The sequence below is a fragment of the Erpetoichthys calabaricus genome, chromosome 3 (genome assembly GCF_900747795.2).
Source record: "Erpetoichthys calabaricus chromosome 3, fErpCal1.3, whole genome shotgun sequence".
NCBI classification, from domain to species: domain Eukaryota; kingdom Metazoa; phylum Chordata; class Cladistia; order Polypteriformes; family Polypteridae; genus Erpetoichthys; species Erpetoichthys calabaricus.
This window is the reverse complement of record NC_041396.2, coordinates 74,337,744-74,365,551: the sequence shown is the minus strand read 5'-3', so window position 1 is coordinate 74,365,551 and position 27,808 is coordinate 74,337,744. Positions and strand designations below refer to the sequence as shown.

Sequence of the window (27,808 nt, the reverse complement as noted above, 5' to 3'; positions counted from 1 at the left end):
GATCCAGCTTCTGAGATCAAAAGTCTGTGCCAGTCGTGAGCGGTGTGGGTCTGCCCATTCTTTTTTGTCTTTTTACATTTCAATCTTGGTGCTATAGTGTTCCTCCCATATCTTCAAAGACACAAAAGTGTGGGTTAATAGAGATGTGTGATGGACTGGTGCTCAGTATAGGGCAATTTTCAGCCTTGCACTCAGTGCTGCTCCCTGTGATTCTGAATTAGATTAAGCACGGTTTGACAATGTATTTACAACTCTACGTACTGCTACGATTTATTTAATGAACTTAAGAAAACAGAAGAGAAAATGTGGCATTTGTAAATGCTTGGGCACCCTACTAAGTCAGTGTATAGACCGACCCCCTTTGGCAAAAATCATAACTTGCAGTTGGGAGTCTTTGATAACTTGTTTTAAAAAATTTCCCCATTCTTCCTTACAGATCTCTTCCAGCTGTGACATACTCTGGGGCTGTCTGGAATGCACAATATATTTAAAGATTTACCCACATATTTTCAATGATGTTCAAGTCTGGTAACTCCGAGGGCCATTCCAAAACCTTCACTCAGTGCTTCTTAAGGTACTTTATAAAAAATTTTGAAGTGCGTTTTTAATTCTTGGATTCTTTCTCAAGCTTTAATTTCCTGACCGTCTGACATTCTCCTTTAGGGTTTGTTATTATTCAGTGGAAACCTGTAATTGTACAATGTTTCGAGCACCACAAGCTACTATACACAAACCAAAGCATAACACATTTATTGCCAAACCCAATAGTTGGCAAGATGAACTTATCTTCAAGTGCTGCTCCTTCTTTTCTCTCTAAACAAACCTTTTGTGGTTCTAAAATACTGGTCTTACACAGACGTTTTTTGGCATATTTAGGACTTTTTCTGTGATGAGATTATTGGTAAGTTTAATTACGAGGGCTCTTTCATGATGGTCATGCTTGTGTAAGTAATGCTGCACTATAGATGCATCATCACTGCTTTTCTCAGGTGAAACTGCCAGCATCAGTCAGTTTAATCAGATCACCAAGATCAGTTTCAGATGTCTTTTTTACTGATTTTAATTAGAAGCAAATAACATTTCATACAATCAAATCAGACTTAAACTAAAATTCACATGCCACCCATGAGAAAGGGAAGAGAGCCAACAAGATGTCCAATTAGGCTGTTGTTTCCAAACATTTTACATGGACCTAATGTTATTTGTTTAACTTACCATTCATTGTAATTAAATGAAGCTATCCTAAATTAGAATTGATTTCAAGAGATGATTGTGCATTTTCTTTTAATCTTTAATTAACTGGAATAAAAAAACCATTTTTAATAAACTATCATTTTTGCTAACCTATATTTATTTACAAATCACTTTCCAGTATTAAACGCAAACAATAGTTTATAAATTTTCAGTAGAAATATACCAATCTTTATAATCCTTCATTTCCTCCAATACAATCAGTCACAGTTGGTCTAGAAATACTGACACTGTAAAATAGTATTATGTATAAAACCAAATGGTATCTCCTCCTGGGTTAAGCAAATATAGGTTTCAAATTAATCTGAATGCCAGTTTTAAGTGTTGTGAAATTGTTTTCTAAAGACTATAGTAAGTTTTGCAATGGGCACTATGATTAACTTGTATTCAATTTAAATGTTAATTCAAAATGATTAATTTAAAAACCTCACACAAGTTACTATTTTTCTCTTCAATTATGTTTTTTGTTTTCTAAAACTACCACTTAAACGCACCAGTAATATCAGTAGAATATGTATAAGCAATAGGTAATTCTTACTGCCCAAATATCAGTATCAGTCTAAAATAATCAATATTGGTCAGGCATTAGTAATAATAACTGTTAAATTGTAAATGCAGTAGGTACAAATGCACCCTTTTATATATTCATAGTTCTTAAATGATATATACTAAAATCTGCAAGCATAATTTATGACTAAACAATTGTAACGAGGTAAAAACAAACAAACTTCATTAAACAGTAATTGAGTATCCTCATTAAAAATAGGTGTAAACAGAATAGGAAATAATTTAAAATCAATTCTTTAAAGACTTAACGAGGGTAATTAGTAAAATGTTAATTTGATTTCTTTTTATCAGCTAATAGTGATGATTGCTTATAAAGAAAATGTTCTTTTACTTCTCTCTTGGTTTCAATTTATTGCACAGAATCACTTAGTAACTTTCTGCTTCACTCTACACAAGCTCATATCCTCTTGTTCCGTTTCTCAAAAAAATCTGATAATTATAAACTGTGATAAAAATAATTATTTCAAAGTGATTCTTCCTTCAGAGATAGAAGTTGATGAATTTCTACATTTTCTGTAAAAATATTAGTAATAAGTGATAGTAACATATTACTCACAGAGTTTGTCAAGTTGTTCTTTTGCCAAAACAATCTTGTTCCATGACCATTCAAGCACAAATCTCAAGTTAGCAGCATAGCCAGGTTGTTCTTTTTTGAAGGAAGAAGAATGTTAAAATTGAAAAACAAATAAAGCAAATTATGTTCTGTATTAAATTAAACACATAATCATGCATGCAAGTCAATGTATTATGAAAAAATTTTAAATCACAAAAATCAGACACAAATGAAAATAACTAACTGTGTTCTGGCTACAGTAAGTGGATTGCAGGATGAAATTAAAAAAAGCATCATTAAAACAAATGCTTATTCAGTCTTGCCTTCTGACGTCCATTGTTTGATGCAGCCAGTTATAAGCCCAAGAGAACTTGTTTCAACTGCTGTTGATAAAATGGCTCCCAACTGTTCTTCCTAAATAAATAATATATAGACAGTACCATTTATTAAAACTATCTAGAATTTACAATTACAACAGTAAGACAAAAAGATAAACATAATAGTTTTTGTCAGTCTTGTATATCAAAACAATCTCTGTATATTTGCAACAGTCTCTTTGGAATTTTGCACATTTTATTTAACATTCTATGACAAAGATATTGCTGCAAAAATAAACCAGGAAAATAAATCCCTGGTTTTAATGGTCCGAACTACTTTTGAAACATCAAGATACAAAGTCGCTTTAGTGTTAAGCTGAACATACTATGTAGGAACAAAACCCAGATTTTCAAAATACTAAACATTAGCAACAAATTAAATCAAACCAAATTCTTCCAAATAAGTAGGGAAATATGAACACTTCTCAATATGTATTCCCTTTGTTTTCTGCCAACTTTTGGGAGACCTGTATGTGCATTTGTATTAATTAATAATAATGAACCTTTTCCTCTTTATCATATGTTCCCTGCAGTTTAACTGTTATTTATAAACATTTTGAAGCTGAGCACACTGGTTAACTCTGCCTTGGTTGGTCACATCTATAATTTAAATTGTTTAAACATTCAAGTATTATTTTCATCACTCACATATAGAACAATGTCATTCTTTAAAAAATAATAAGCTGTTTATTGTATTTATGGTGATTACATATAGCTGTATCCTTGACAGGTTTATGAAGCCTTTTACAGTCCTGAAGAATGTCTTACATTGTCTGAAAAGTGTTTGTGCAGTTTCCATTTGATTGCAGTGCCACATTTTGATTGTACAACAGTGGATTTGCTACTCCTTTGGGACTGCTGATATGGACTTAGGTCCTTGAACTGATCTATACTCCTTTATTATTATTTCATAGGGTCTAAATCTGACTAAGTCTTTAGTCAGTGGGAGGAGGGCTCCATTAAGACTTGTTTTTAAGGGCAGTACTTTTATACACAGAATAGCCACGTGGTGCTGTGTGCTGCACAGGGATCAGTGTAAAATACCAGTTGGCAGTGCAGTAATCCCTCGCTATATCGCGCTTCGACTTTCGCGGCTTCACTATCGCGGATTTTATATGTAAGCATATCTAAATATGTAACGCGGATTTTTCGCTGCTTTGCGGGTTTCTGCAGACAATGGGTCTTTTTACTTCTGGTACTTGCTTCCTCAGTTGGTTTGCCCAGTTGATTTCATACAAGAGATGCTATTGGCGGATGGCTGAGAAGCTACCCAATCAGAGCACGCAGTTAAGTTCCTGTGTGCTGCTGATTGGCTCAGCGACGGAGTGTTGCATTAACCAGGAAATCTCATCTCACTCATTCAGCATTAACGTGCTCCTGCTACTGCTTCAGGGGCCGTGTCCAAGCGCCAACAGAAGATACAAATGATTGCAGAAAAGGTAAAAGTTTTGGGTATGTTGAAGGAAGGGAACAGCTACACCGATGCAGGACACCATTACAGCATCAATGAGTCCACAATTCTTTTTATTTAAAAAGGAGGAAAAGCATATAAGATCTATGGCCACAGTGTCCTTTAACCAGGGCGCAAAACGAGTTGCAAGTGGACATGATAAGGCAGTAGTCTGGATGGAATCTGCTTTAGGGATTTGGATTGAAGAGTGCTGGAAGAAGAACAACGGCGGTGCTACACAGTCGCCTGAAGAGGCTCCTTTAGAAGAGCTGTAACGCTATCCTTTGTTGTGCAGTAAAATTAAACTCATCGTTATCGGACAAGTCGTCGTGTCATTGTTGGTGAGTAACCATAATTAATTATCTACATACAGTACTTATTACATGTACATAGTTTAGTGTCACTGTACACACATTTTACTGTATACAATTTTTCTTGCATTGTACGTATTTATTGCTGGTAGCCTGTCTGTCGTAATGGCTGTAACATATGTGATATCGGAGACGCTCGATATCTTTAAAATAATATTTAGGTTTTACTGTATATAAACTGTGTTTACATACATAATTTCAACAAATCTTACCTAATATCTAAGAGAATACAAAGGGTTTATGCTGTGTAATTATGCGGGAAATGTTTATAATAGTGTGGGAGAGTTTATAAGGGCTTAAAATATATAAAAATAACCATATGAACATATGGTTTCTACTTCGCGGATTTTCACCTTACGCGGGGGGTGCTGGAACGCAACCCCCGCGATGCAGGAGGGATTACTGTACTCATAATATTTGTCATTATGGTCAGCTAATGTAGCCTTCAAATGAAAATACTGCAAGTTAGTTTTATTTATTGTTTAACGCATGCAAGTACAAATCTGGCTGGATAGGGTCATGAAACAGATTGGGCAGTGATTTTACAGTAAGCATGGGTGAAAGTTTTGCATACAGCTGCTATAGCTCTATGATATCAGAGTGGCCTTGCAAAGCATTATGGGCAACTTGGGGGGAAAACAAAATGATCATCTAAGCCATCTGCATGGTGAATTTCCAGAAAAATATTTATTGAACAAAGTCACTAGTGAACACAGCATATTTTGTACTGCGGAAAACAGTTCACTGAATTTCGCCAATCAACACTATGTATCATAAAAAGCTATTTTTCAATTTTGTATTTAGAATTTTAGGCTGACATACTGGAGTGATTTGTAAAAAAATCCAAATCCATTTAAAGAATCCAAGAACCTCTCTCAAGCCACTGCACAGGCTCTCTCTCTCTCTCTCTATTTTAAATGTGTGTGTGTATATATAAATATATACATACACACAGTTTTGAGAATGACACAAATATTAATTTTCACAAAGTTTGCTGCCTCAGTACTTATAATGGCAATTTGCATATACTGTACTACAGACTAAGGTGAACATACAAATACTACTGGATTTAACTGCTTTGAGCAGCACCTGACAAGGAGTAGCACCTTAAGCTGGTTACCTGATTTAGTGCTGAAGGATGCATGTCAGCAAGCCGTGGAGACAGCAGACCAGCCATCAGGCATCTATTATAGCCATCAGAAATTGCTTCATTTAGACAAGAATATGACTTCTTAAGAAAGCTTAAAGTCTGAAAAAGGAAAATACACAATATATATCTCAATACCTTTGGCATTAACTCTCATAAAAAAATCCCTCAGGTCATATGAGGAGGGGAAAAAGGTTTGAAACGCTCTGTCCATTTTAATAAATAATTCTTAATAATGTACATATTTATGTAGATTAGCTTTAAGTTTAACGGAAAAATCACACATGTTTTGAAATACAAAGGGAATGCAAAAAACAGCAAAGTAGGCAGGACTAATTGTTTATTCTAAACTAAAAAATGATACTTCGTAAGAAGTTTAAAACTAATGATAAGGCAACAGATAACGAGACTAAAAAAAAAATCAATAAGTAATTAAAGTAACAAACTAGTTATCTAAGCTTGTATTTTGTTTTAAAATATGTACTACTACAAAACTCGCAGTTTTGTATATCCTTGAAAGTATAAAGGAACACAGATAAATAAGCCTCCCCTAAATAATGAAATTCGATTCCAATAGACAGGTATTGTTATCTTCAGAGAAAACTGGAAAAGTCTGAATCATTACACACTGCTTATTTCTAAAGGAAAGACCTCATTCAAGAAAAACTAACATTTAGCATTTATGAATAAACAAACCAACCAACAAACAAATAAAATTAACACTATACATCAAAGAAATCGGATACCTTAGACACTATCAAGAATATGTTTCTGCTTGATGACATACAACAGCACTCAGAAACTTCAATAGTATAAAGTACGACTGAACTTAGACAAAAGGTGGGAAAACAAGAAAAAGCACATAAATGTATGTCAAGAAGAGATAGGTACATGCATTTAAGTCAGTCAAAATATCTATATATATAAAATCCCGATGTGCGTCCAGGTGTCCATGTGTGGGTGTCTTCTGGTGAAGTGCGCATGCGCGGGGCACAGTGCGATACGCGATATTACTGTCAGAGAAAGTTAGAGGCGTTTTACGGAAATACAAACCAGTATTACTGCGAGAGGAAATTAAAGGTACACAATACAGTGACGCATATTACAGCCACATACAAGCAAGTATTACTGTCAGAGGAGATTAAAGGCAAATTACCGACGCACACGCCTGTATTACCGCCAGAGAAAATTAAAGGTATATTACGGACGTACAAGACTGTATCCTTCAATAAGGGCGCGCACAAAAAGGCGAGCCTCAAAAGGGCAACCTCAATTGGGCGCAGCGAATAAATGCGCGCGAAAATAAAGATCTGCACCTTTGTTGCTCTTCACATATTCCAGAGCCATTTGAACTAAATTATCTACGAACACCTTTATTCGCCGCGCTCAATTGAGGTCACCCTTTTGAAGCTCGCCTTTTTGTGAGCGCCCTTATTGAATAGAGCCGTACAAGACAGTTTTACTGTCACAGAAAATTAAAGACACACAATACACGGCAGCAGCCCCCGAAGAACGGTCAGCTCAGCAAGTAAACATCAACAAAAGAAAGGCTGAAAGACAAAGAAAAATACGACCAACAAAAAGAATGAGGTCAAAGTCCCTTGCCATTTAATATAGACTGTTCCTACTAATGTTTATGCACTACTGTTCTAGCGCCCGTTATTGTAACGGGCTAAATGACTAGTTTATAAATAATTATACACCATTCAGCCACATTAAAACCACTGACAAATATTGATTATCTCATTATAATGGCACATGCAAGTGAACAGTGTTCTTCAGGTTGATATGTTACAATTGTAAGGATCTTATCAACTCTGACAAGAGTTGACAAAATAAGAGTTAAATTAGCACAAACTGCCAAAAAACTGTTTGTTGCAGAACATGTACACCCCATCATGGCAATGGCATTCTCTTATGGCTGTGACATCTTTCAACAGGATGATGTGCCTTGGCACAATGCAAAAATTGTTCAAGAATAGTTTGAGTAACATCATAAAGAGTTCAAGGTGTTGACTTGACCTCCAAATTACCCAGCTGTCAATCAGATTGAGCATCTGTGAGATGTGCTGGAGAAATAAGTCTGATCAATGGTAGCTCCACCTTGTAACTTTAAGCATCTCCTACTAACATCTTGGTGCTAGAAACCACAGAACACCTTAGGGGCATCGTGGAGTCATGCCTCTAGGGGTCAGACCTCCTTTGGTGGCACCTACACAATATTAGGCAGGTGGTTTTAACGTTTGGCTGATCGGTGTATATTTATACAGTGCACAGATATACACACATACATACACATATGAAGACACTAACCTCTTTCTGGAATCCTGAGCAAGTTATATGTACGATTCCAGAGCTCAACAAACAAACTGCATCTATTTAAAAACAAGCATAAAATAAAGTAAGTTATGGATGGAGGAGGAGCAGGACATTAATACCAGTTGATGAATAATAATCAAAACATATTGAGGCATCATTTTTCAGCTAAAAGCATCCTGAGGACACTGGAAAATTAATGTGTACTCGTTTATACAAGATGATTGGTTATGTACTTTTAAGATTTTGCGAAATATACTAACTGTAACATTGCTTGAGAATTTGAGATTTACTGAAATGATCTGTTGTGCTAGCTTTTGAAGGCACAAAATAGTTCCTTTCCCTAGAAGCTCCACTTTGCCCTTTGTGATTGACCTTAAAAAAAAATACTATTTACTATAAAACCAACTTCTTTACTTATTATTCACCTGCAGATTGACCAATTGCTACTCCCAAACAAATAAAATATATGAATGCCATACTTTTACTCAGGGGGGCAAAAAAAAAAATGAAACACAAAGGCTATTTTATTTTTATTTTTGGTAACAGTATATATCATCTATGGGTGATGCTTAATCTATAATTACTTTCAAACATCCACTACATTATTTTTCAATTCATTATTAATAGTTATCAAATCAATCTCTCTACTGGTGAGTATTTTCTCGAAGGGTTTAAGTTTCACAGATTGCACAAATCTCATGCTACCCTAACCTTATGCAAGGAAGGAACTACCATTTGTATTTTTTTTAAACTTTAATCAATAATAGTGTTTTAAGAAAGGGGACCAAAATTCATAGAATTCTTTCAAAAAAACATAAAATTTCAGTCTTCCTGTCACCTTCACAAGAGCCTGATTAAGATGCAATACACTAGTCCTACCAATTCTCCCATTCCTGTAATCAATCCTGTACTTTTATTTTGTTACTGTGTCTAAGGCCTCCTGCATTTTTCCTGGATTTCTTCCACAGTAGAAAATCTTGTTCCCTTCAGTTTCAATTTTAATTTCACAAACAAACAAAAAAAAATCAAAGGGAGTGAGATCTGGCAAAAACTCTTCGACCAACCAAGTGGTGTGTGTAGGTGTGTTGTTATGGTGCAAAACAAAGTTTTGGGAGCACCACTTCTGTGGACGCTTTTCTGTAGACAACTCAGCTGTTTAATGTAATACAGCCGAGCAACAGTTTCTCCACAGGGTGCAAACTCTATGACTCACCTCAGCACGATGCCACTTATACCACAGTATCTCTCAACCTCTGAGTCACAACCCACTTTGATGGTTGCTCTTGACTGGTGAAAAAGAAGACACTTAAGTGAGGGAAAAAATGGGTTGAATCACCAAAAAGGTTGAGAAACACTAAATTATGAGACTGATTAACCAGACTCAAGGCATATGATACCTAGCGGCATGTTCGAGAACTACACCCTACTTCCGTGCTATTGACTAATTCCAGGAATTTTTGGGTCTCCTCTTATATCTTGCTTAAGATTTCCTTACTATTAATACAACTGAAAAGCAAACAAACAATGGCATTTCTAAGGCATTCACTACCTTTAATACCAGTGTCACACCCATAGCAGATCCTCTTATATGTTGGCAATGCAAAGGCTGCTCAGGACTCACATACTGTAACTGAAACCTATATTTCACAGCTTCATTTATGTCAATGTAAAGACGTTCTTTGCTTCCAATAAAGTTAACCGGGTAGACTATCCTTTCTAAAAAAAATGTGAGTCCCTCTATATTGCACAGCCAGGCTTCCGTTATTGCTATAATGTCAGAATTATGCTCTGCTACATACAACTCTAACTCACATGCCTTATTTTTTATAAATTAAGGCAAGCTATTTTAAATGTGTTACTCCTTTTACATTTAAACGTTGGGTTGGAATTTACATTACTAGGCAATTTTATTTTTACACTATGTTTGTTCTTCCATGTATAGTTCTAAACCTGGCCTGTCCTAAACTCCCTGGCCTTTTCTAAACTCCCTGCCCTCCCATTCCCTAGTTTATACAACCCTCAACTAACCTACTCATATGCCTCCCCAATAAATTGGTGCCCCTTCGGTTCAGATGGAACAGTCATGGCGGAACAGATCCCATCTTTTCCAAAAGGAGTCCCAGTGCCCCATTAACCTATACCCTTCTATCCTGCACCAAGATTTCAGCAATGCGTTAAGTCTTCTAATCTCCTCAATCTTACCTGGATTGGTGTGTGGCACAGCCAGAACTTCAGAGAAGATTACCTTGACAGTTCTGCTCCTCAGCATGGCATCTAACCCATAGACAGACTTCCCTTATGTAAGTCATCTGTTCCAACATGGACAATGACAACTGGATCCACCCACCCTTCCAGGAAGGTCTCCCACCTGTGCACCCGAAGGCAACACAATGTGTGAGACTCTCTGTCCCTGGAGCAAACCTGTGCTTCAATCCCCCTATTGATTTAATCGCGAACTATTACTACCTCTCTCTTTCTGGGAACTGGTTTTGAGTTGGTCTGTTAGGGCTACTCATCCCTGCCTACCATCTCAGAATCATCAGAGACACCGTCCAGCACAAGGACATGAGAACAGTTTGACATTTCCAATTCTGAGGTTGATGCCACCAGACACTGTGTACCCTTTACCTTGCGCCTTGTGACTGTGTGCCTTGTGTCTGGTCTGGAATCTCCTCCTGCGCTACCTTAGGGGTGAAACACTCTCTCTCTAAAGGACACCTGAGCCAGGTCTGCCAATTCTCTACTATAACGCAGGCTACCCAACTCCTCCTCCAGTTCAGCAACCCTAAGCTCGAAGTGCTGGATCAGCTGGCATCTCCTACAGATGCAGCCCTCATAGAAGACTGGCTCCACAAGCCGTCATCTAAAAACTCCAACATCTAACAGGACTTGCATTGCACTGGCCTCATTACTAAAATGTGATTTAGGATTACTAACACTGTCATAACTTTTTCTTTTTGTTTCAATTAAAATTAAACTGTTTGACATAAAAGGTAAAACTAAAAAAATTTAAGCCAACAAAATTAGTTTATAGAACTGCTATAGCTATTTTACACCTTCTGGCTCCTTAAGTTCCTGTAACATTCTCTCTCTCAGCTGCCTGCTGTTTGTCTTTCTAGGAGGTTAACTTTACTTTTCTCTGTCTATTCTCCTAACTTTGTGCTCCTCTTATTCCTTAGTTTAAAGCTCTCCACGCGCATTGTTTGTATTCCTCTTATTAATGAACCCTTATGCTGTCATTCACTTAAGGGGGCCTTCCTCTTTATTGAAGTCAGCAATAGCCTTTTTTTAAACTAAGGAATCTCTGTTTCTGTTACTTAACTATTGTGGCACCCGGCTGGGGTTCATGCCCGGCCGGGATGCCCAGGAGGACCGGAGGAGGGCTTGTACCTTCTCCAGAACACGAGGGGGCGACCGCCCTGGTTGCTTTGGGGGCCACGGGTACAGACCTGTATGTAGGGGCCCATGGCCACCGCCAGGGGGCACCCCAATGCCTTGGGAGCCCTGGACCTCAGCACTTCCGCCACACCCGGAAATGCTGGGGGGAAGAAGAGCAGGGACACCCAGAGTCCTTCCGGTTGCACAGCCAGCACTTCCGCCACACAGGGGAGTGTCGACGGAAGAGTGTTGGGAAGAACCTGGAGCCCTTCCGAGGGTGTATAAAAGGGGCCGCCTCCCTCCATTCAATGGCAAGAGTCGGGTGGAAGTGGACTAAGCTCGGTGGAGAGGAGTGGAGGCGGACCAGAGACTGTGAAGGCATTGTGTTGTGTGGCCAGGACTGAAGGGGTGATTGGTGCTGCGGCACTGGGTATTGTGCACTTTACTGTAAATAAACGTGTGTGTGGTGAAACCATCATGTCTACCTGTCTGTGTCTGGGCTGTTCCCCACACTATTTATTGCTATAGTTATTGTATTACAAAGATGCCGATATCAGTTACTGCTGCTTTCTGCCCTGCTAGTTCAAATACAAATAACAAGAACAAGTAACTTTTCCAAGTGCACCCCCCAAAACATCCAGCTACTTTTGGTCCTGTGTGGGCAAAATAAAAAAAAAAAAAGCAAAAAACCCTTCTAAAGGAAAAAAAAAAAAGCTTTAAAAAAATCCCACACTGTTCCTTAGCAGCAACCGAAACACAAATTTATAGGAAAAAAATGTATTTTTTAATTAACTCTCACACCACAGATAACACAAAAACTCACAATAACTCTCAGCTGCCTCTCTTATTTGCAAGGTTTACATCAGCTCCTCCTCTCAGTACCTCAACATACATAGATTGTATAATCTGCTTTATCTTTTCCTACAAAGAATTTGCAAACATGTTTTAAGTGTAATTTTAAAAACTGGTAGTAAGTTGATGAAGATTCTTATCATGAGTTTTCCACAAGGCTGTAGCCAAGACACAGAAGACTCTATCACATGTAGTGCTCTGCCTAGCACCTAGGAACGGTTAAGTACAGGACCAGCTTTAGAAGATCAGAGAGATAAGATGGAGCCTGGTCATTCAAAATGTTTTAAGTAAATAGTAGGATTGTCTTCAAATGTTCTAAAAGTTCTGCATGGAAGATGTCAAAAGCTGAGGTTTAAAAAAAAAAAATGCTCACAGTCTCCCAAGTTAGCAGAATATCATTACCCACTAGTCTTGCTGTTGTGACTAAAGTGAAAGACAGGCTGGAATGGTTCACAGAGAGACTTGCATTCGAGTCTGGAGTCATTCAACCAAAGCCTGTTCTAGGACTTTGAAAAGAAAGGGAATTTGAGATATGGGACTGTAATAAGATATACCACAAGGGTTAAGGCCGCATTTTTTAAAAATATATTTAAAAGTAACTTTCAAAACAAAAGAAAGGGAACTATTACCTATACTGTATTTATGATAAGAGGACAGAATAGAGAAAGACATTGCTTTAAACTTTGTGAAGACATGGGATCCATACGAGACAAGTAAGTTTGTTTGTAACTATTAATCACCTTGCTAATGTAAGTTATATATATGAGAAACAAGTAACCTGCTTAGTAACAGACGAGGAATCTGGAGAAAATGATTTATGAACATTAAGGTTGATAATATTACCAAGTTTTGCCTCATTTAATTCCAAATTTGAACAAATTCAGGATGGGAGAAAGCAACAAAATTATCATGAACTTGGGTAAGATTAATAACTAGCCAACCCGCAGCGTAGCATAGCCACATAATTATGTATTGATGGGTGAACACTTCCTGAAAGACACAGTTGTCCAAATGGGGTGGGTTTCAGGATACGACTGTAGGTGAATGAAAAGATGGAACTCTGGAGAGGGCAACATACAATTATCTGTGACTGAAAACTGGAGGACCGCCGTCGCGCCTCCGCCTCAGTCGCTTTCGTCTCTGCTACAGTCCACATGCACCTCTGAGCCAGGCTGACTTATTGTTCTTTGCGGTTACGGCTGCTTTTCTATATATAATCCACCAAGTCACTCGACCATTGTAGTAGCGACGGGGGGTGTGTACAAAGGGCAGGGACTTAATCAGTGCGAGCGTATGACCCACACTTACTGGGAATTCCTCGTTCGTGGGGAACAATTGCAAGCCCTGGTCTCCATCACGAATGGGGTTGAATGGCTTACCCACGCCTCTCGGCGCCGGGTAGACACACGTTGATCCATTCAGTGTAGCGCGCATGCAGCACCGGAGATCTAAGGGCATCACAGGCCTGTTATTGCTCAATCTCACGTGACTGAAAGCCACTTGTCCCTCTAAGAAGTTGGACACTGACCGGTCTTTTGTCGCGTAACTATTTAGCAGGAGGGAGTCTCGTTCATTATCGGAATTAACCAGAAAAATCGCTCCACCAACTAAGAACAGCCATGCACCACCACCCACAGAATCGAGAAAGAGCTATTAATCTGTCAATCCTCTCCGTGTGAGGTTTCCCGTGTTAAGTCAAATTAAGCGAAAAGCTCCACACCCGGTGGTGCCCTTCCTTCAATTCCTTTAAGTTACAGCTTTGCAACCATACTCCCCCCGGAACCCAAAGACTTTGGTTACCCAGCTGGTCATGGGAATTACGCCGCCGGATCACCAGTTGGCATTGTTTATGGTCGGAACTACGACAGTATGTGATCGTCTTCGAACCTCTGACTTTCGTTCTTGATTAATGAAAACATTCTTGGCAAATGCTTTCGCTCGAATTGTTGGTGGGCGGGGCTCTGTGAGTCTGTCTTGTGTGCGTCTTGCTTGCCATGGACTTAGTGAATTCTTAGAGTTGGTGGGCGGGGCTCTGTGAGTTGGCGGGTGTGGCTCTGTCTTGCGTGCTCCATGGTGTCTTGCGTGCCTTACTGAATTTTATATTATATATATATATAAAATAACTATCAAAACACACAGCATTTTCAATTCATACCAAAGTTGAATGTCCCGGGATTGAAAAACTGTTCAGGAGGAGGGTGTGTATGAGGGACTCCTCGGCTCAGACTTCGATCATGGACAAGTACATCAAGAAGGGATGTTGGAAAAGTCACTGCCTCAATGGCATCCAGGGACCACAGAGCAAAATATGGGCAACTGTGAAGAAACTCTCCACGTCTGTAAGAGATAAATATTATTTCATTTATTGCTGAACTTACACAAAAACAATACTTTCTGATACTACTAGCACAAAATAAACTTATTTAGAGACATTTATTTAGAGTGTCAAGAACATATATGAATATATAAACAGAAAAGTAATAGAACTGGTTAAAAAAATAATTCAGCTAATATAAAATTTCAAATGATGTCATATGAATTAGCACTAACAAACAGCTGACCACAATATAGTTACTGATCAGTATACAGAAGTCACAAAATGAAAGAATGCTCAGCCTCAGGTAAAATCAGAAGTAGTATATGAAAGAGACTCTTGGTAATTTTTGAATTAAATCAGTTTATTTACTAATTATTTTCATTGTTAAATTCAATGTGCTTATCTTGATGAGAGTCACAGTGGCAACACTTAGAACTGGACAGCCCAAAACAACCTTCCCTCAGTAACTTCTTCCAACTCCTAGTGGGAAATTCCCAGATAATTAAGTTGATATATTATACAACTTCTAGATATAGATCTTTCAGATTTGCCGACTGTGGGCTCTGAATTCATCCCTGGACCATGTCGATTTACATGACTGAAAATTACCTGGAATGTCACATTTAGTAACTATATGCTGACCTTCCAGAACTGGAGGCACCATTGCTGTTAACATAAAACAGTCTGCGACATGCATTTGTTTCTGGCCGTTCCAGTTTGCTTTTTAGGTGAGCTAGACTCTTTCATAAATATTGTTCTCTTTACCCAGTTGTCTAAAAGTGTTTGTTGTTGGTTTATATTTGTTTGTGCTTTAACAAGTAGCAGTCAAGTAACTGATGTTTCAAGCAGCAGTGTTATAGATGTGGAGGAAATGTAAAATGTTTTCTGTTTGCATTCTAGCCTCTTGAGCCTAAATGCAGCTTCAAGGGGAATGGTGATGTGTTGTTCACTTTATTTGATCAGATAAGACATAATTACACAACACAGAGCATGCCGCATGGTGTTCACACAATCCATGCACATAAATGAGGAGTTATATGTGCAACCTTTGTTTCTCTGGAAAAAAACAGGTCCAAAAAACCAATTAAGTAATCAAAGCAATATTTTGCTCATTCTAAAACATATTATACATGCTGTGCAGTTTCCCAGATTTTTGAGATTTTCTTCACATTTGACTCAAAGTTTTTACTACTAAACTGATTTCAGCACAGTATATAGTTTTAAAAACACAGCTGTTTTAGTCTTTTAGTTTATTATTTCAACTCGGTGTCTTGCCACCAGAGCAATATTTACACCATTTATCTTATGGCGCAAGATGAAACGGTTATTAAGCAAAGCTTACATTAACAGTCAGAGACTAAGCATGAAAAGACTGCAGAATTCTAATAATATTTTAGATGTTGGGGTTTCAAATAGCATGTCTGTCAGAGATGGGCAGGTATTCTGTTTGCCTAGGTAAAAAAGACTACACAACTCCACAAGGAGGACTGCATTAGGAAAAGAGGTATGCTAAATAGACTGAAAGTAAAGATTTTGAGGAGAATTACTGAGTACAAGCAGTGGTTAGATGTTACTAAATATAGTAAGTATAGCTGAAAGAGAAGTATTCAGAGAATTGTTTAAGAAATCCAGGAGGCCACTACAGAAAAGAAATGCATTATTTGGATAGTCAACTCAACTGCAGTTGTTTACAAATATGGTGATGATATCTTTTCCCATGCAAGGTGTATGTGACACAGCCCAATAGAAGAAAACCTCAAGAAAGTTCCAGAACATTCTGATGGAATTACATTTCTGATATGGGAGCAACCAGAGATGGTTACTAGTAACATAAAAGCTTGGTCTTCCCCTACTCAGTTCATTTGACTATAACTCTCTACAGGAGAATTGCCAAATTAATCCACCTTACTAAATGGACAAGAGTCTGTACGTCTGAGAGCCTGTTCGGTTACTGTGTCTCTGTTATATGCCATTTGTTAGGGGATTTATAAAATCAGTGCTAATGATTATGATCAGTCATATGATGGAATGACAAAGGTAAAACATTTTATTACTACATGCATTACAAAACACATTCCAGTAGATGATGCACTGCAAACATTAACTCTAAGGTCTATGTTGATTACTTAGATTTCAACCAGTCTTAGACAGATAGAACAATTAGTCAGTTTTACAAAGACAAATGATCATAAACCTCCACCAATTTATACTTACTGTAAAGAATCGGGCATTTGTGCATGATACCAACGGTTAATGTCAAAAATCCCTAGGAAAGTAGAAGGCTTGTCTTGGCCATATAACTTAACTTGCCAGCAAAAAACAGACACACTCGTGTCTGGTGAAGCTGCTGTGAAAAGAAAGTAATTTTTGTAATGGATTAAAATACATTACATTCAGGTTATTCTTGTTCTTTAACTAAGAAATGTTTAAAACAAAGAAATGAATTGTGTTCAAAATTCACAATAAAACAGAAAAAAAAATTAAAAAATAACAGCAATAAAAAAACTGGCAAAACTCAAAATTTCCAAAATAATGAAATACAATAAAAAGAAAATGAACATATTAAAAAAAAAAACACAAAAAAAACCACCTTCATTCATGTTTTCATCTCTGTCTGGGTGGTTCCTAAATTTTTCAATTGTCTGACATCCTAGCAGTCTAGTGTTGGTAGCCCGGTTCCTTAATGCAAACACACCAGCAGTTAAGTCTTGACTGTAACGTTCTTCGCAAAATTCCAAACCCTGCACAAAAACATTTAATTGATTAGATTAACAAGAAATGCTTAAAACTTTTTTTCCCCTTTTTATATATGCTAGCAATACTATTTACCATCAGCACAAAAATTTGAATGAGGATATAACATCCACAAAACTGTACAATATTCAAATCACATTAAAGATCCATTTCGGAAGCAAAGTGTAAGTTGTCACTCTCCATCCTCTAAAACTTACTTCAAACTACTTACCAATATTCCCAATCCACTGCTCACCTAAATTATCCCCCACATCTGCCTTATTAAAGAACATTTACGGTATGACTGCCTTATGTTTACTATAGATTTAAAGTAAAACTTGCGCCTTGGAAACCTTTTAAATATTTGGGACTATTTGATGTCGCTGAATCTGGGTTAATGCTTTCTCACCATTTTTTGTCATTAATAAACACTGCCAGTATTCACAATTGACTTTCTGAATTGAGACAAATGGACAACGTACCTTAGTTTTTGCATCAGCTGTGCATTTTTCCATGCATTGAACATTCTAACTCAGATGTAAAATTTAAGTCTTAACTTGAATTACCAACTCTCATTTTCTGAAGTTCTCTCCCTTGTTTAATGATGTTTCTTACCAATATAGCAGTCTTTCCTGGATGTAAAAGTAATGCTGAAAACAAATTTGTGTAGGGGATTACATAGAAACACCCATTAGTTTACACTGATAGCTCACTGTGTTAAAAATGTTAAATGGAAATCTGCAATTTTAAAATGGTATCATCTTAGGGCTTTTTCTGTGAATGCTTTAATGTATTGGCCTTTATTAAGTTTAGGGGTTGTAATGGAAGGTAGAGATGGACTGGTTGGTATTACCTTTCTGGTGGAAGTGATGGAAGGACAGAGGGGGATTGACTCCCAGGGCCATGTGTACCCTTAGTATACTGAGTGGAAGGAAGTATCCCTCAGGTGGATCTCCAATTTAGATACCCACTGGGATGAATCAAATTTGTAGCTCCAACAGGTATACCAATTGAGTTCCTTGGGCGTCACCAGAAGTAGCTGGAGGAGGATTATGTGTCATGTAGAAGTTCTGCCTGACACAGTTGGTACTGTCTGCCTACAGCACTTAAATGACAGATGGACTCCCCAATCTGGCTTTAAATAGAGCCACTCAACCTCAGCCAGACAAGACTGTTGGGGAGGATGATATATGCATAAATAGAAGGAGGAGTGCTTCGTTGTTTGCCCAAACTCCACAAAGTTAACATTTTGTAATGTTTTAATAAGGCTGGGCGATATATCGAGTTTTTAAAAAATATCGACAAATTGTCATACGAGATATAGGATGTGACAGTATCGTTTATATAGAGTCTATGTTGCGTTAAAATTATTCTTGTACAGTTGCCAGTTCGTCTTTCTCTTCTCCCCATTTGTTTCTCGCACAACTTCACCCTGCTTCACCCCTTTCCCTCTCTGAACACAGCTCACCCCTTCCCAAGCGATTCGCTCGGTAATTCCTGCAGGCAGCGACAGGATGGAGAACCACCCTAAATAAACCTCGCTATAAAACTTGTATACCCATGCTGTGCCTTATGAGAGAAAAAGTGAGAAGTAGGGAAACATTACTAAAGCAGCAGGTTATCATATCATCGATTTTTTTCCCCCTTTTCTCCCAGAAAATTTTTCCAAAAAACTCAGGTTTCTAAAAAGCACAGAAAGCAACAGTTTCTCACATAAATCAACATAAAGTGTTTGTTGCTGCATGCAGTGTGCTGTTGCTGCGTGTTAGAAATCTGGCAGCGGCTGGGAGCATCAGCTGGGGATTGATCAGCTGATGCCAGTACCTCACTTTTGGTTTAGATCTCAATCTCCAGGGGCCTCATGTATAACGCTGTGCGTAGAACTCACACTATAACATGGTGTAAGCACAAAAGCGGGATTGTGCGTACGCACAGAAAAATCCAGATGCAGGAATCTGTGCGCACGCAAAATTTCACGTTCTTCCACTACTCGCCTTCTGTCCCGCCCCAACTCCTCCCAGAATTATGCCTCTTTGAATATGCAAATCAATATAAATAGCCTTCTGTGAAAAGACAATGGGAAAAGCACAGGGGAAAATATAAGAATTTCAACGAATACCAAGTGGAGGCAAAGGAAAAACGTACTATTTGTTGGTTTAAACAGTGGTATAATCAACAAAAGAAAGTTGATCGAGTGACAGAGTGTCAGAGAAACTCGAAAGATCCAAGTTCACAAAGTCGCACAGTGCCCGAAATAAAAAAGAAATCACATATCAAAGTCGCCGCGAAAAGGCACGTCGTAGCCCACTGTCTTGAGTGTCATATGAAAGCTTATTAGGGTACAGACAAAACAAATAGGCACACAGTGGGAAAAAAGCACGAAATGTCAACTTTAATCTCGAAATTTCCACTTTAATCACGTAGTTTATTTTGCCATTAAAGTAGAACATCATAAACTTTATCTTAAAATCGTTTATTTTACTAGTTTCTCAAGTAGCACGTTAAATGCTTTGTTCTGTATTTGATCTTCTATGTGCTCTGTGTGTGTGAATCACTACGTGCTTCCGTTCTTTCTCTTTCTCCGACAGGACACAGAATCCATTACATTCGTGATATTACAGCTCTCTGAATAATTAAAATACTGAGATGTATACGTGATATCATTTTCATGATGATAGGAATGAAAGCATGTTATTAAACAAGGGAACACGGTGGCGCAGTGATTGTTCATATCTCACGCAAGAGTCTTGCTGCGTCATGTGCGACCTTCGATTAAATAATTTATTACAGAAGTACTGTCTCTTTCAAACGTACTAACCTCCAATTCCTGTCCTAACTTTTCTTTCTCCAAATACCCAATCGTCACACAATCAGCTCTGTAACAGACGTTAAGCCATCTGTAAGCTTAGAACGCCGATTCTTCAGAACTTTTAAGGAACATTGAAATATCTTCGTAGTACATGTTTAATTATTCTATCCGTCTATCTTTCCAGTGTCGCGTCAGCGCAAGAATACAACGCAATGCAGGAACAATCCTTGAACTAGCTAGCGCTGCGGCACCGTGTCCTCACATGTTTAATTATTAACAATACAGATTATTTAAATGAAGTTAAAGTTTTAGCTGTATAATATAATCAACATATTTTGCTGCATTTCATCTTAAAAATGATATCATCATATGTAAATACACGCTTCATAAAGTGGCGCAGGTTGTGCAATATTATAACTGTAGTGCAAGTTTACAGTGAGGTAATTGTACTTATAAGTACAAACAGTTCTACAAGGAGCACTTGATGGACTGATTGAGTGCGTTTATAGTTCTTGGGATGAAACTGTTTCTAAACTGCGAAGTCCGTACTGGGAAGTCTCTGAAGCGTTTTGCCTTGGCTCAGGCAGCGTCTGCTTCATGCTGTGTACCGATAATTCTCTTTCCGATCAGCTGCTGCTCTGAGTCCCCACTCAGATACAGTGATATAAATACTCCGAATGGTGCAGTGAGAGTAATATGGAAAAAGATGATCTGCTGTGGCAACACCTAACGGGAGTAGCTGAAAGAAGAAGAAGATGCAGTGAGTTACAACGCTAAAGCAGTTATGGCATTTGGAATACTATGGCTATTTCCTGGACCATTATATTGCTGCAGGTTAATTACAATCAGATGCATTACACTAATAAACATTATGCAGTTAGTTTCAGTGTATTTATAAAGCCGCGTCAGGAATGTGGATCTAAGAAAGAAAGGGTGATCACACAGGAACAGTAGCACTGCTTTGACGCTGGGTGCCGCCAGTCTGCAAAACCGAGCAGAGAAATTGCGTACGCCAAGGTATGAGTTACCGTGGAAATGTGCGTGGCTTTATGCCAAGTTTAGGTTTTATACATCGCGATTTGAGCGTGGAAAGGTTCGTATGCAACATTTCTGTGCGTACGCACCGTTTATACATGAGGCCCCAGATCACTTGCACCAAATCATAGTCCAACAAGTCAGAGTCCATTCCAAAATAATAAAATATATGCAAAATGTCATCCACCGAGTACTTTGCTTTGCACATTCACTTCACTCTCTTGCCCGATGTCAATGCCATTCTAAACATCGTTTATTCTATGCTACTCACACACACGCAGGGATTCAACGTCAAGTCAATAACTCTAACAGTCCTCCAAGTGAACAGGGTCTACCTATAATGTAATGGTGAGTTTTATCGACATTTGTAGCTTTTTTCACCCTCTGCCCGCCCTAAAAGAGTTAAGCAAAAAGTTTTCTAGAACCACTTACAGAGCTAAATATGCCTATTGACCAGAAGATAATCTATTTGAAATGTTTAAGCGTAAACAGCTACCACTTATGAAATTGAAACTTTGTTAGATAAACTATCAGCTGTATAGGAGTATGTGTGTGCGTTAGACTGAGGATTGTGACACTGTTTGAGAGCCCCAGCTGAGAAGAGAAAGGGAAGGGGAGCGTGCTCTGTGTAAAGGGCGTGGCTGCACCCGTCACACATGACACACAATTGGTGATGCCTCTGCACCATGCAACTCTGTGTGGAGCTGTGGAAGGATTTTATGACACCTGGAGTGCCAATTCTGCCAACAATCCTCAAGTTTTCATTGCAAGTTGGAGGGCCGCTTGCAGGGCTGGATCCAGGTTAACGTCATACCCAGGACAAAGCAATTGCAGTTAAGGGTCTTGCTCAAGTACCCAAAGAAGTGTTCCAGCGGTTGCGGGATTTGAACCAGCGACCGCCAGCAAATCCTTACCACCAGAGCCACCACTCTGCTTAAGAAGAGACAGAGATGCATTTTAAATTCAGAAGTGTTTGAGATTGAAAAAGTCTAAAAATATACATCCGTTTCACTCATTTGCTGGTGATTTTACCAAAATGGTTTAACTAAAACCATTTGTAGGCTACACATTTCACAACTCGGTTTACACACTTAGTTAAATCTTATACATCCCTACCAAACACAGATGGATGTTAATTTGCCTTTGGGTGTTCTGCCTCTTTACATAAAAATGAAAGCGATTTTAGAAGTTTTTATTTTGTGTGTTACAGGACATGGCATGGTTGATGCCCACATCACCCAGGCGATTTCTCTGTGTAAGAAAGTTGTCACTTGTTTTGTTATTTGCACAAAGATGTTTGTACAGGACTACACATAGGAGGAAGCACTTTGGTAAAGAAAGAACTGTCTACTTCAGTGGAAACCCACTTTTTAAAGAGCAAGTCGGCCTTTTGTTATTTTTGCTCTGTATCTTTTCTGTTTACATTTTCTTAATTGCACAGCTGTGAGTCTTTTATTATGCAGGAAAAGAACATTATTTTATTCAATGAGCATTATTATTTAATATATGCTGATAGGTTATTTCTGAGCCATTTCTCATGTACATCTACAGCTGTATGTTAATAAAAGTGCCTGTATGACATTTGAGACATGTGGCTTTGACTCAGAACTGTCTTTGTTACTACTTTATGGGAAGAAAAAAATATATATATATATATATATCGTATATCACCATTCAGCTCAAAATATCGAGATATGATTTTAGATCCATATCGCCCAGCCCTATGTTTTAAAGATTATGAAAAAAGGAGTAATCAAATCAACAAATCAATCAATAAGGCAATAGGATTCCAATGGACTGAATCACACAAAGGCTTCTAATTAAGACATGCTTGAGAAACAGATAATAATCACCTACATTATTCAAATACTGTTTTCAATTAGCTACCAAATTTAATGTTCAAAATAACATTTGATTTAAACTTAAAAAAATCTAAAACTGCACTATCATTGCTATAGTCTTGGCTTCATGCATTTTAGCAAGAATGAGAGTGAGACTTTAACACTGTTTAAAAAAAAAAAAAAAAAACTGGGAATTTTAATCCTCTGTTAATCTGTGTGCATCTCAGGCAGTGTGGGGCAGGGAAAAATCTTACAAAACAATAGAAATCTGATGAAACATTATTTCTATTTATTTGTAGATTTTAAAAGTTACAATCATGCCTATTGTTGATGGCGTTTGTACTGTTTTGGACACGTCATAATACTGGCTATGAGATATGATATTTGAGGTAATAAGCGTTATTTTGAATGTACAAAGAAAACAACATTTTTAATATAAAGTTCAGGATTCCTGAATAAGTAAACAACATTACGACAAATGTCATAAGTACTATCATTATAAAAAAAAGTACAGGAATAATTTTAGTACATATAAACCTTTGGCATTTTTGAGTATGTCCATTTCAGTCAAGTTGTAAATCCATTTTACCACACTAATTTAAATAAGTTAAACAAAACAAAAAATAAATACCAGCCTACCTCATAAAGAGTGTGCCCTGAAGGCATACATTTCCGGTCTCCAAACGCCAGCTGCAGCAAATGCAAACTGACAACATCTCCTTCACTAATGGAAAAAAAGAAATGACAATTTAATATACACATTTTCAATCCACTCAGTTGAGTTTTTACCACAGAATGTGTAATGATATGTATTTACATACATACATCCATCCATCCATCCATTTTCCAACCCGCTGAATCCGAACACAGGGTCACGGGGGTCTGCTGGAGCCAATCCCAGCCAACACAGGGCACAAGGCAGGAATCAATCCTGGGCAGGGTGCCAACCCACCGCAGGACACACACAAACACACCCACACAATAGGGCCAATTTAGAATCACCAATCCACCTAACCTGCATGTCTTTGGACTGTGGGAGGAAATCGGAGCACCCGGAGGAAACCCACGCAGACACAGGGAGAACATGCAAACTCCACGCAGGGAGGACCCGGGAAGCGAACCCAGGTCCCCAGGTCTCCCAACTGCGAGGCAGCAGGGCTACTCACTGCGCCACCGTGCCGCCCACACACATACATACACATATATATTTAAAAATATTCTTTACATGGATTGTAAATTTTAAGGCTCACCTGTCCTGAGAAGATTGCACAGCCCAAAGACAGCAACAATTGCGAGGATCATTTTCTGGCTCTTGGAATGTGAAGGCATAAACCGGTACCCTTCCTCCTTCTAACTGAGAATGGTATCTACGTTAAGAAAAAAAATAAAAACACCATGAACAAGCAGTGGTTAGGCTACTAAACAATTTAGCATATTTCTGTATGCTTTTATTAAAATTCACAACAGTACAGAGTGTGTTACAAGCACTCAAGTTATTACACAACAATGTTTTCTGCCTCAATATACTGCCAAAGACATATTTCATGTTCGGTGTTGTCCTGATGGAGGAGCAGGGAACACTGGCCTCAGCCAAACTGAAAAACTCTCGAATTCCTAGATTCACTTCTGTGGATCTTTACAACTTTCAACAATAACCTATGGCTTTGTTTTAGAAATAATAAATTCAATCCCATAATTTTACCATCCCACTCTAGGACTGTAGTCTGATTGAATCCCAAAACCCTAAAATAAGGGGTTTTTTTACAGTTAGACTGATAAACCGTATTTATGGCCTTGACAAAAAAACGCAGAACAGTGTACTACTAGCACTTGTGTGGTGACAATATCACTGGATAAAGGGGAGTTACATACAGTGCCTTGCAAACTCATCAACATTCTCTGGACTTCAAAAGATGCATACACATAGTGATCCAACAAGCACTTTTTAATGGCAACCTAAATGTTCTAACAGTTTATTTTTAAAGCCAAAGTATATAATTTGTCAAAAGTTAATTTCTAAAAATTAAAAATTGGAAAAATGCTGCTTGCCTAATTATTCAAACCCTTTAAGCTCCAAAAGCTTAAAGTGACATTGTGTTTCAAAAGAAGACACATTTCCCTCTTATTTGGAGCCAACTGAGTAATGATACCTGGGGGATTTGGCGGGGCGGGCTGCATTACTGTTAAAATTGCCTTTCTGTAATTCTTGCAATTTTCAATTTGGTGCCAGGCTAGCCTGATGTACTGTAACATAGTAGGAAAATCTCCTTGTTTGATATAGACAAAACACAGACGTCCAAATGGGTTGGCTAAGAAGAAATCAATCTCACCTATGTGGCAACACATTGCCTTCAAAGCAAATGAGCATGACGAGTCAAACAAATTCACCAAAATTATCTGTCGAGTAAGCAGGAAGGTTTTTATTGCAAAAGAGTTAAATTAAACTCAAAGCGTCATCTGTGTTTACAGCATGTTGGGGGCTAAAATTTAGCAAATCTCACCAGCAGTTATTGTCATGGTGCTTCAGAAAATTAAAAAAACAAAAACAAGCTGGGCAGTGCGAGATGGACACAACAGTACCAACGTTTTTTCACATTATTAATGTGAATATATTACAACTGCTTTCCATACTCTCTCAAATGTGTCCTTTTAGAGCATAATATGCATTTTTCTTGCTAAGCCTTATATGTCAGCCTTCAACTTCTCCAAAATGGCACACCTGAACAGAAAATTAGCCTGGCATTACATTAAGCAACATCCATTTTAGTTATAATAATCTGTGTCAAATTCTTTTTGTGGCAGTGGCGTGGAAAGTCGAGCTATTGATTGTACTACCACACTAAGTTGCTTTCCTTGTGGGAGCCTGATGTAGTGATGATTGGCGAGCACAACTCACTTCCCAAATGCAAGGGCTCACTGGTAGTTTAATCTAAAAAGATATGTCAGCTGCAACATGCATTTTTAATGAATATACAGTATATTTTCTAAATCTCATGTATTACCTTCTCAGCAACCTCGGAGGTCGCAGTCATTTGGAAATACAAAAAAAATTCAATGCTTACGGTGATTGGGCAGCAATAGTAGTCATTGAACAATTCAAGAAGGAGTGAACCTCATCAGGCTTGACTCTGTTCATCCAGACTAACCACAGCAAAGTTGCAGCTTTGGCTTGAACTGCCACCACTACAGCATTCTTCAATATGGCACACCTGCCCTGTTACGCCCGACAACAGAAGAGGTTTTTAGGTTGCTAATTTGGATTTTGTGAGTGAAAATGTATTCATATTTGTAGATTTCTTACTGCAACCAGTTAATTCTTCTGCAGACGAAGTTCAGCTTCAGTAGTATGAAGATTTTTCCACTTTTGTCAGCTATGTGAAATAACACTTGCGGCACACAGCAAGAAGGCAGTGTTACCGTTTTGCTCTCCAGCCACGCTGCTGTGCAGTTCTGTATCAGCATTGTAACATACAGCATCAATAAAAGCGCGCTGTTACTACTTGCCATGGCCAACTTAAATTAATCCATCCATCCATCCATCCAAAGATGCTAAAACATAAGTGTAAATTTCGTGATGAATATTCCAGCGAATGGACATTTATCAAACAAAGCAGAAACTGTTTTGAAGCAAACTGTGGTGTATGTAATTGCACTTTCAGTATTGAACATGGTCCCATATTTCTAATTTTCTAATCTGGCAACCTTAGGTATTAAGTATTGTGAAATCTCAGTGGTATTGGTACTGAACAGAAAAATTCTGGTATTGTGACATACCTACAAATAGACTACTGATTGACTCACTTAGTTCAGGTAGAAGGATGTATTTGTTTTCAATCAAATGTCCATGCTTATGTCAAAAGTGAGTCAAGGAAATGAGGGCATTGTTAGGTTCCAAAGTTTATTATATAAAAAAAAAAGCCCTCAAAAGAAAGAAAAAAACCAAAAGTAAAAGCAGAGTGAATAAGGAGATGATAAACAACAGAGCTAATATATCTGAAAGATCAGCTAAACACAAGCAAACAAATTAAATATATGGTGATATAAAATGCCCTTTTCTTAGACTTAAAGAGCATTCACACAAAGCTTTGAAGAGCAAATTTCTGTTTTAAAATTATACAAAACATGTACAAGTAGAAACAGAAACTTTCTTCATACCTTGGATTATGTGTTCAACCTTTCACAATACTTGAATATTTAGAGGACATAAATAAATACAGGGACATAATAGGCCTTTTAGCTAAACAGCTGACTAACTTTCTGTAGTGGCAAAAAATAGAAGTCATGATTTGCTTCTCAGAAGTGTAGATACTGATATATAAAGTTTTTACAACTTTTTAATATAAAAGAAATAACAACATACTCTTTTTTCAGCGTTTTCATGTTCCAGAGTTGAAGGTAACCATCCGAAAATCCTACTGCCAACTGATTTGTCCTTGATATATATTGTAGTGCTGTCGCACTCGTGCCAGATGGACTCTGTAATTGAAGGCATAGGTGTCTTCCTTCTCTTGTCACAGTCTCACGAATACGTGGGATCTCAGCAGGAGATTTATTGACGACTTCAAGATCTTAAGGAAAGACAAAAAAATAAAAATAAATAAAAATTTACATTTATTGTACAACTGTGCCAGCAAGGGTATCAATTATGAAAACACTACATATGAAATTGCTACTGTTATTTACTTTGAGAAAATTATAGTATTGTGATAACAGCAAGAATTAAGATTTAGCGTCAGTAATGTTAAAAACTATTTAAATACACATCATATATATAAAAAAAAAATAAAAATGTTAATTATTTTGTAATA

The 27,808-nt window shown here is 37.7% G+C and overlaps 1 protein-coding gene across 3 annotated transcripts in view; it reads right to left on the bottom strand.

The window, feature by feature from the left end:
• The window catches only part of ahctf1 (AT hook containing transcription factor 1), a 137,845-nt gene that overhangs the window by 73,512 nt on the left and 36,525 nt on the right, over positions 1-27,808 (bottom strand). For 2 of the 3 annotated variants that reach the window (XM_028796922.2, XM_028796923.2), the window contains exons 5-14: positions 27,361-27,568; positions 24,251-24,367; positions 23,640-23,724; positions 17,173-17,323; positions 16,797-16,929; positions 14,421-14,602; positions 8,030-8,091; positions 5,690-5,818; positions 2,695-2,785; positions 2,375-2,464 (exon numbers count right to left, since the gene is read on the bottom strand). In XM_028796922.2, the coding sequence (XP_028652755.1) occupies positions 2,375-2,464; positions 2,695-2,785; positions 5,690-5,818; positions 8,030-8,091; positions 14,421-14,602; positions 16,797-16,929; positions 17,173-17,323; positions 23,640-23,724; positions 24,251-24,367; positions 27,361-27,568 (1,248 nt within the window). The remainder of the gene's footprint in view (positions 1-2,374; positions 2,465-2,694; positions 2,786-5,689; positions 5,819-8,029; positions 8,092-14,420; positions 14,603-16,796; positions 16,930-17,172; positions 17,324-23,639; positions 23,725-24,250; positions 24,368-27,360; positions 27,569-27,808) is intronic. The other variant, XM_028796924.2, reaches the window with a different exon arrangement.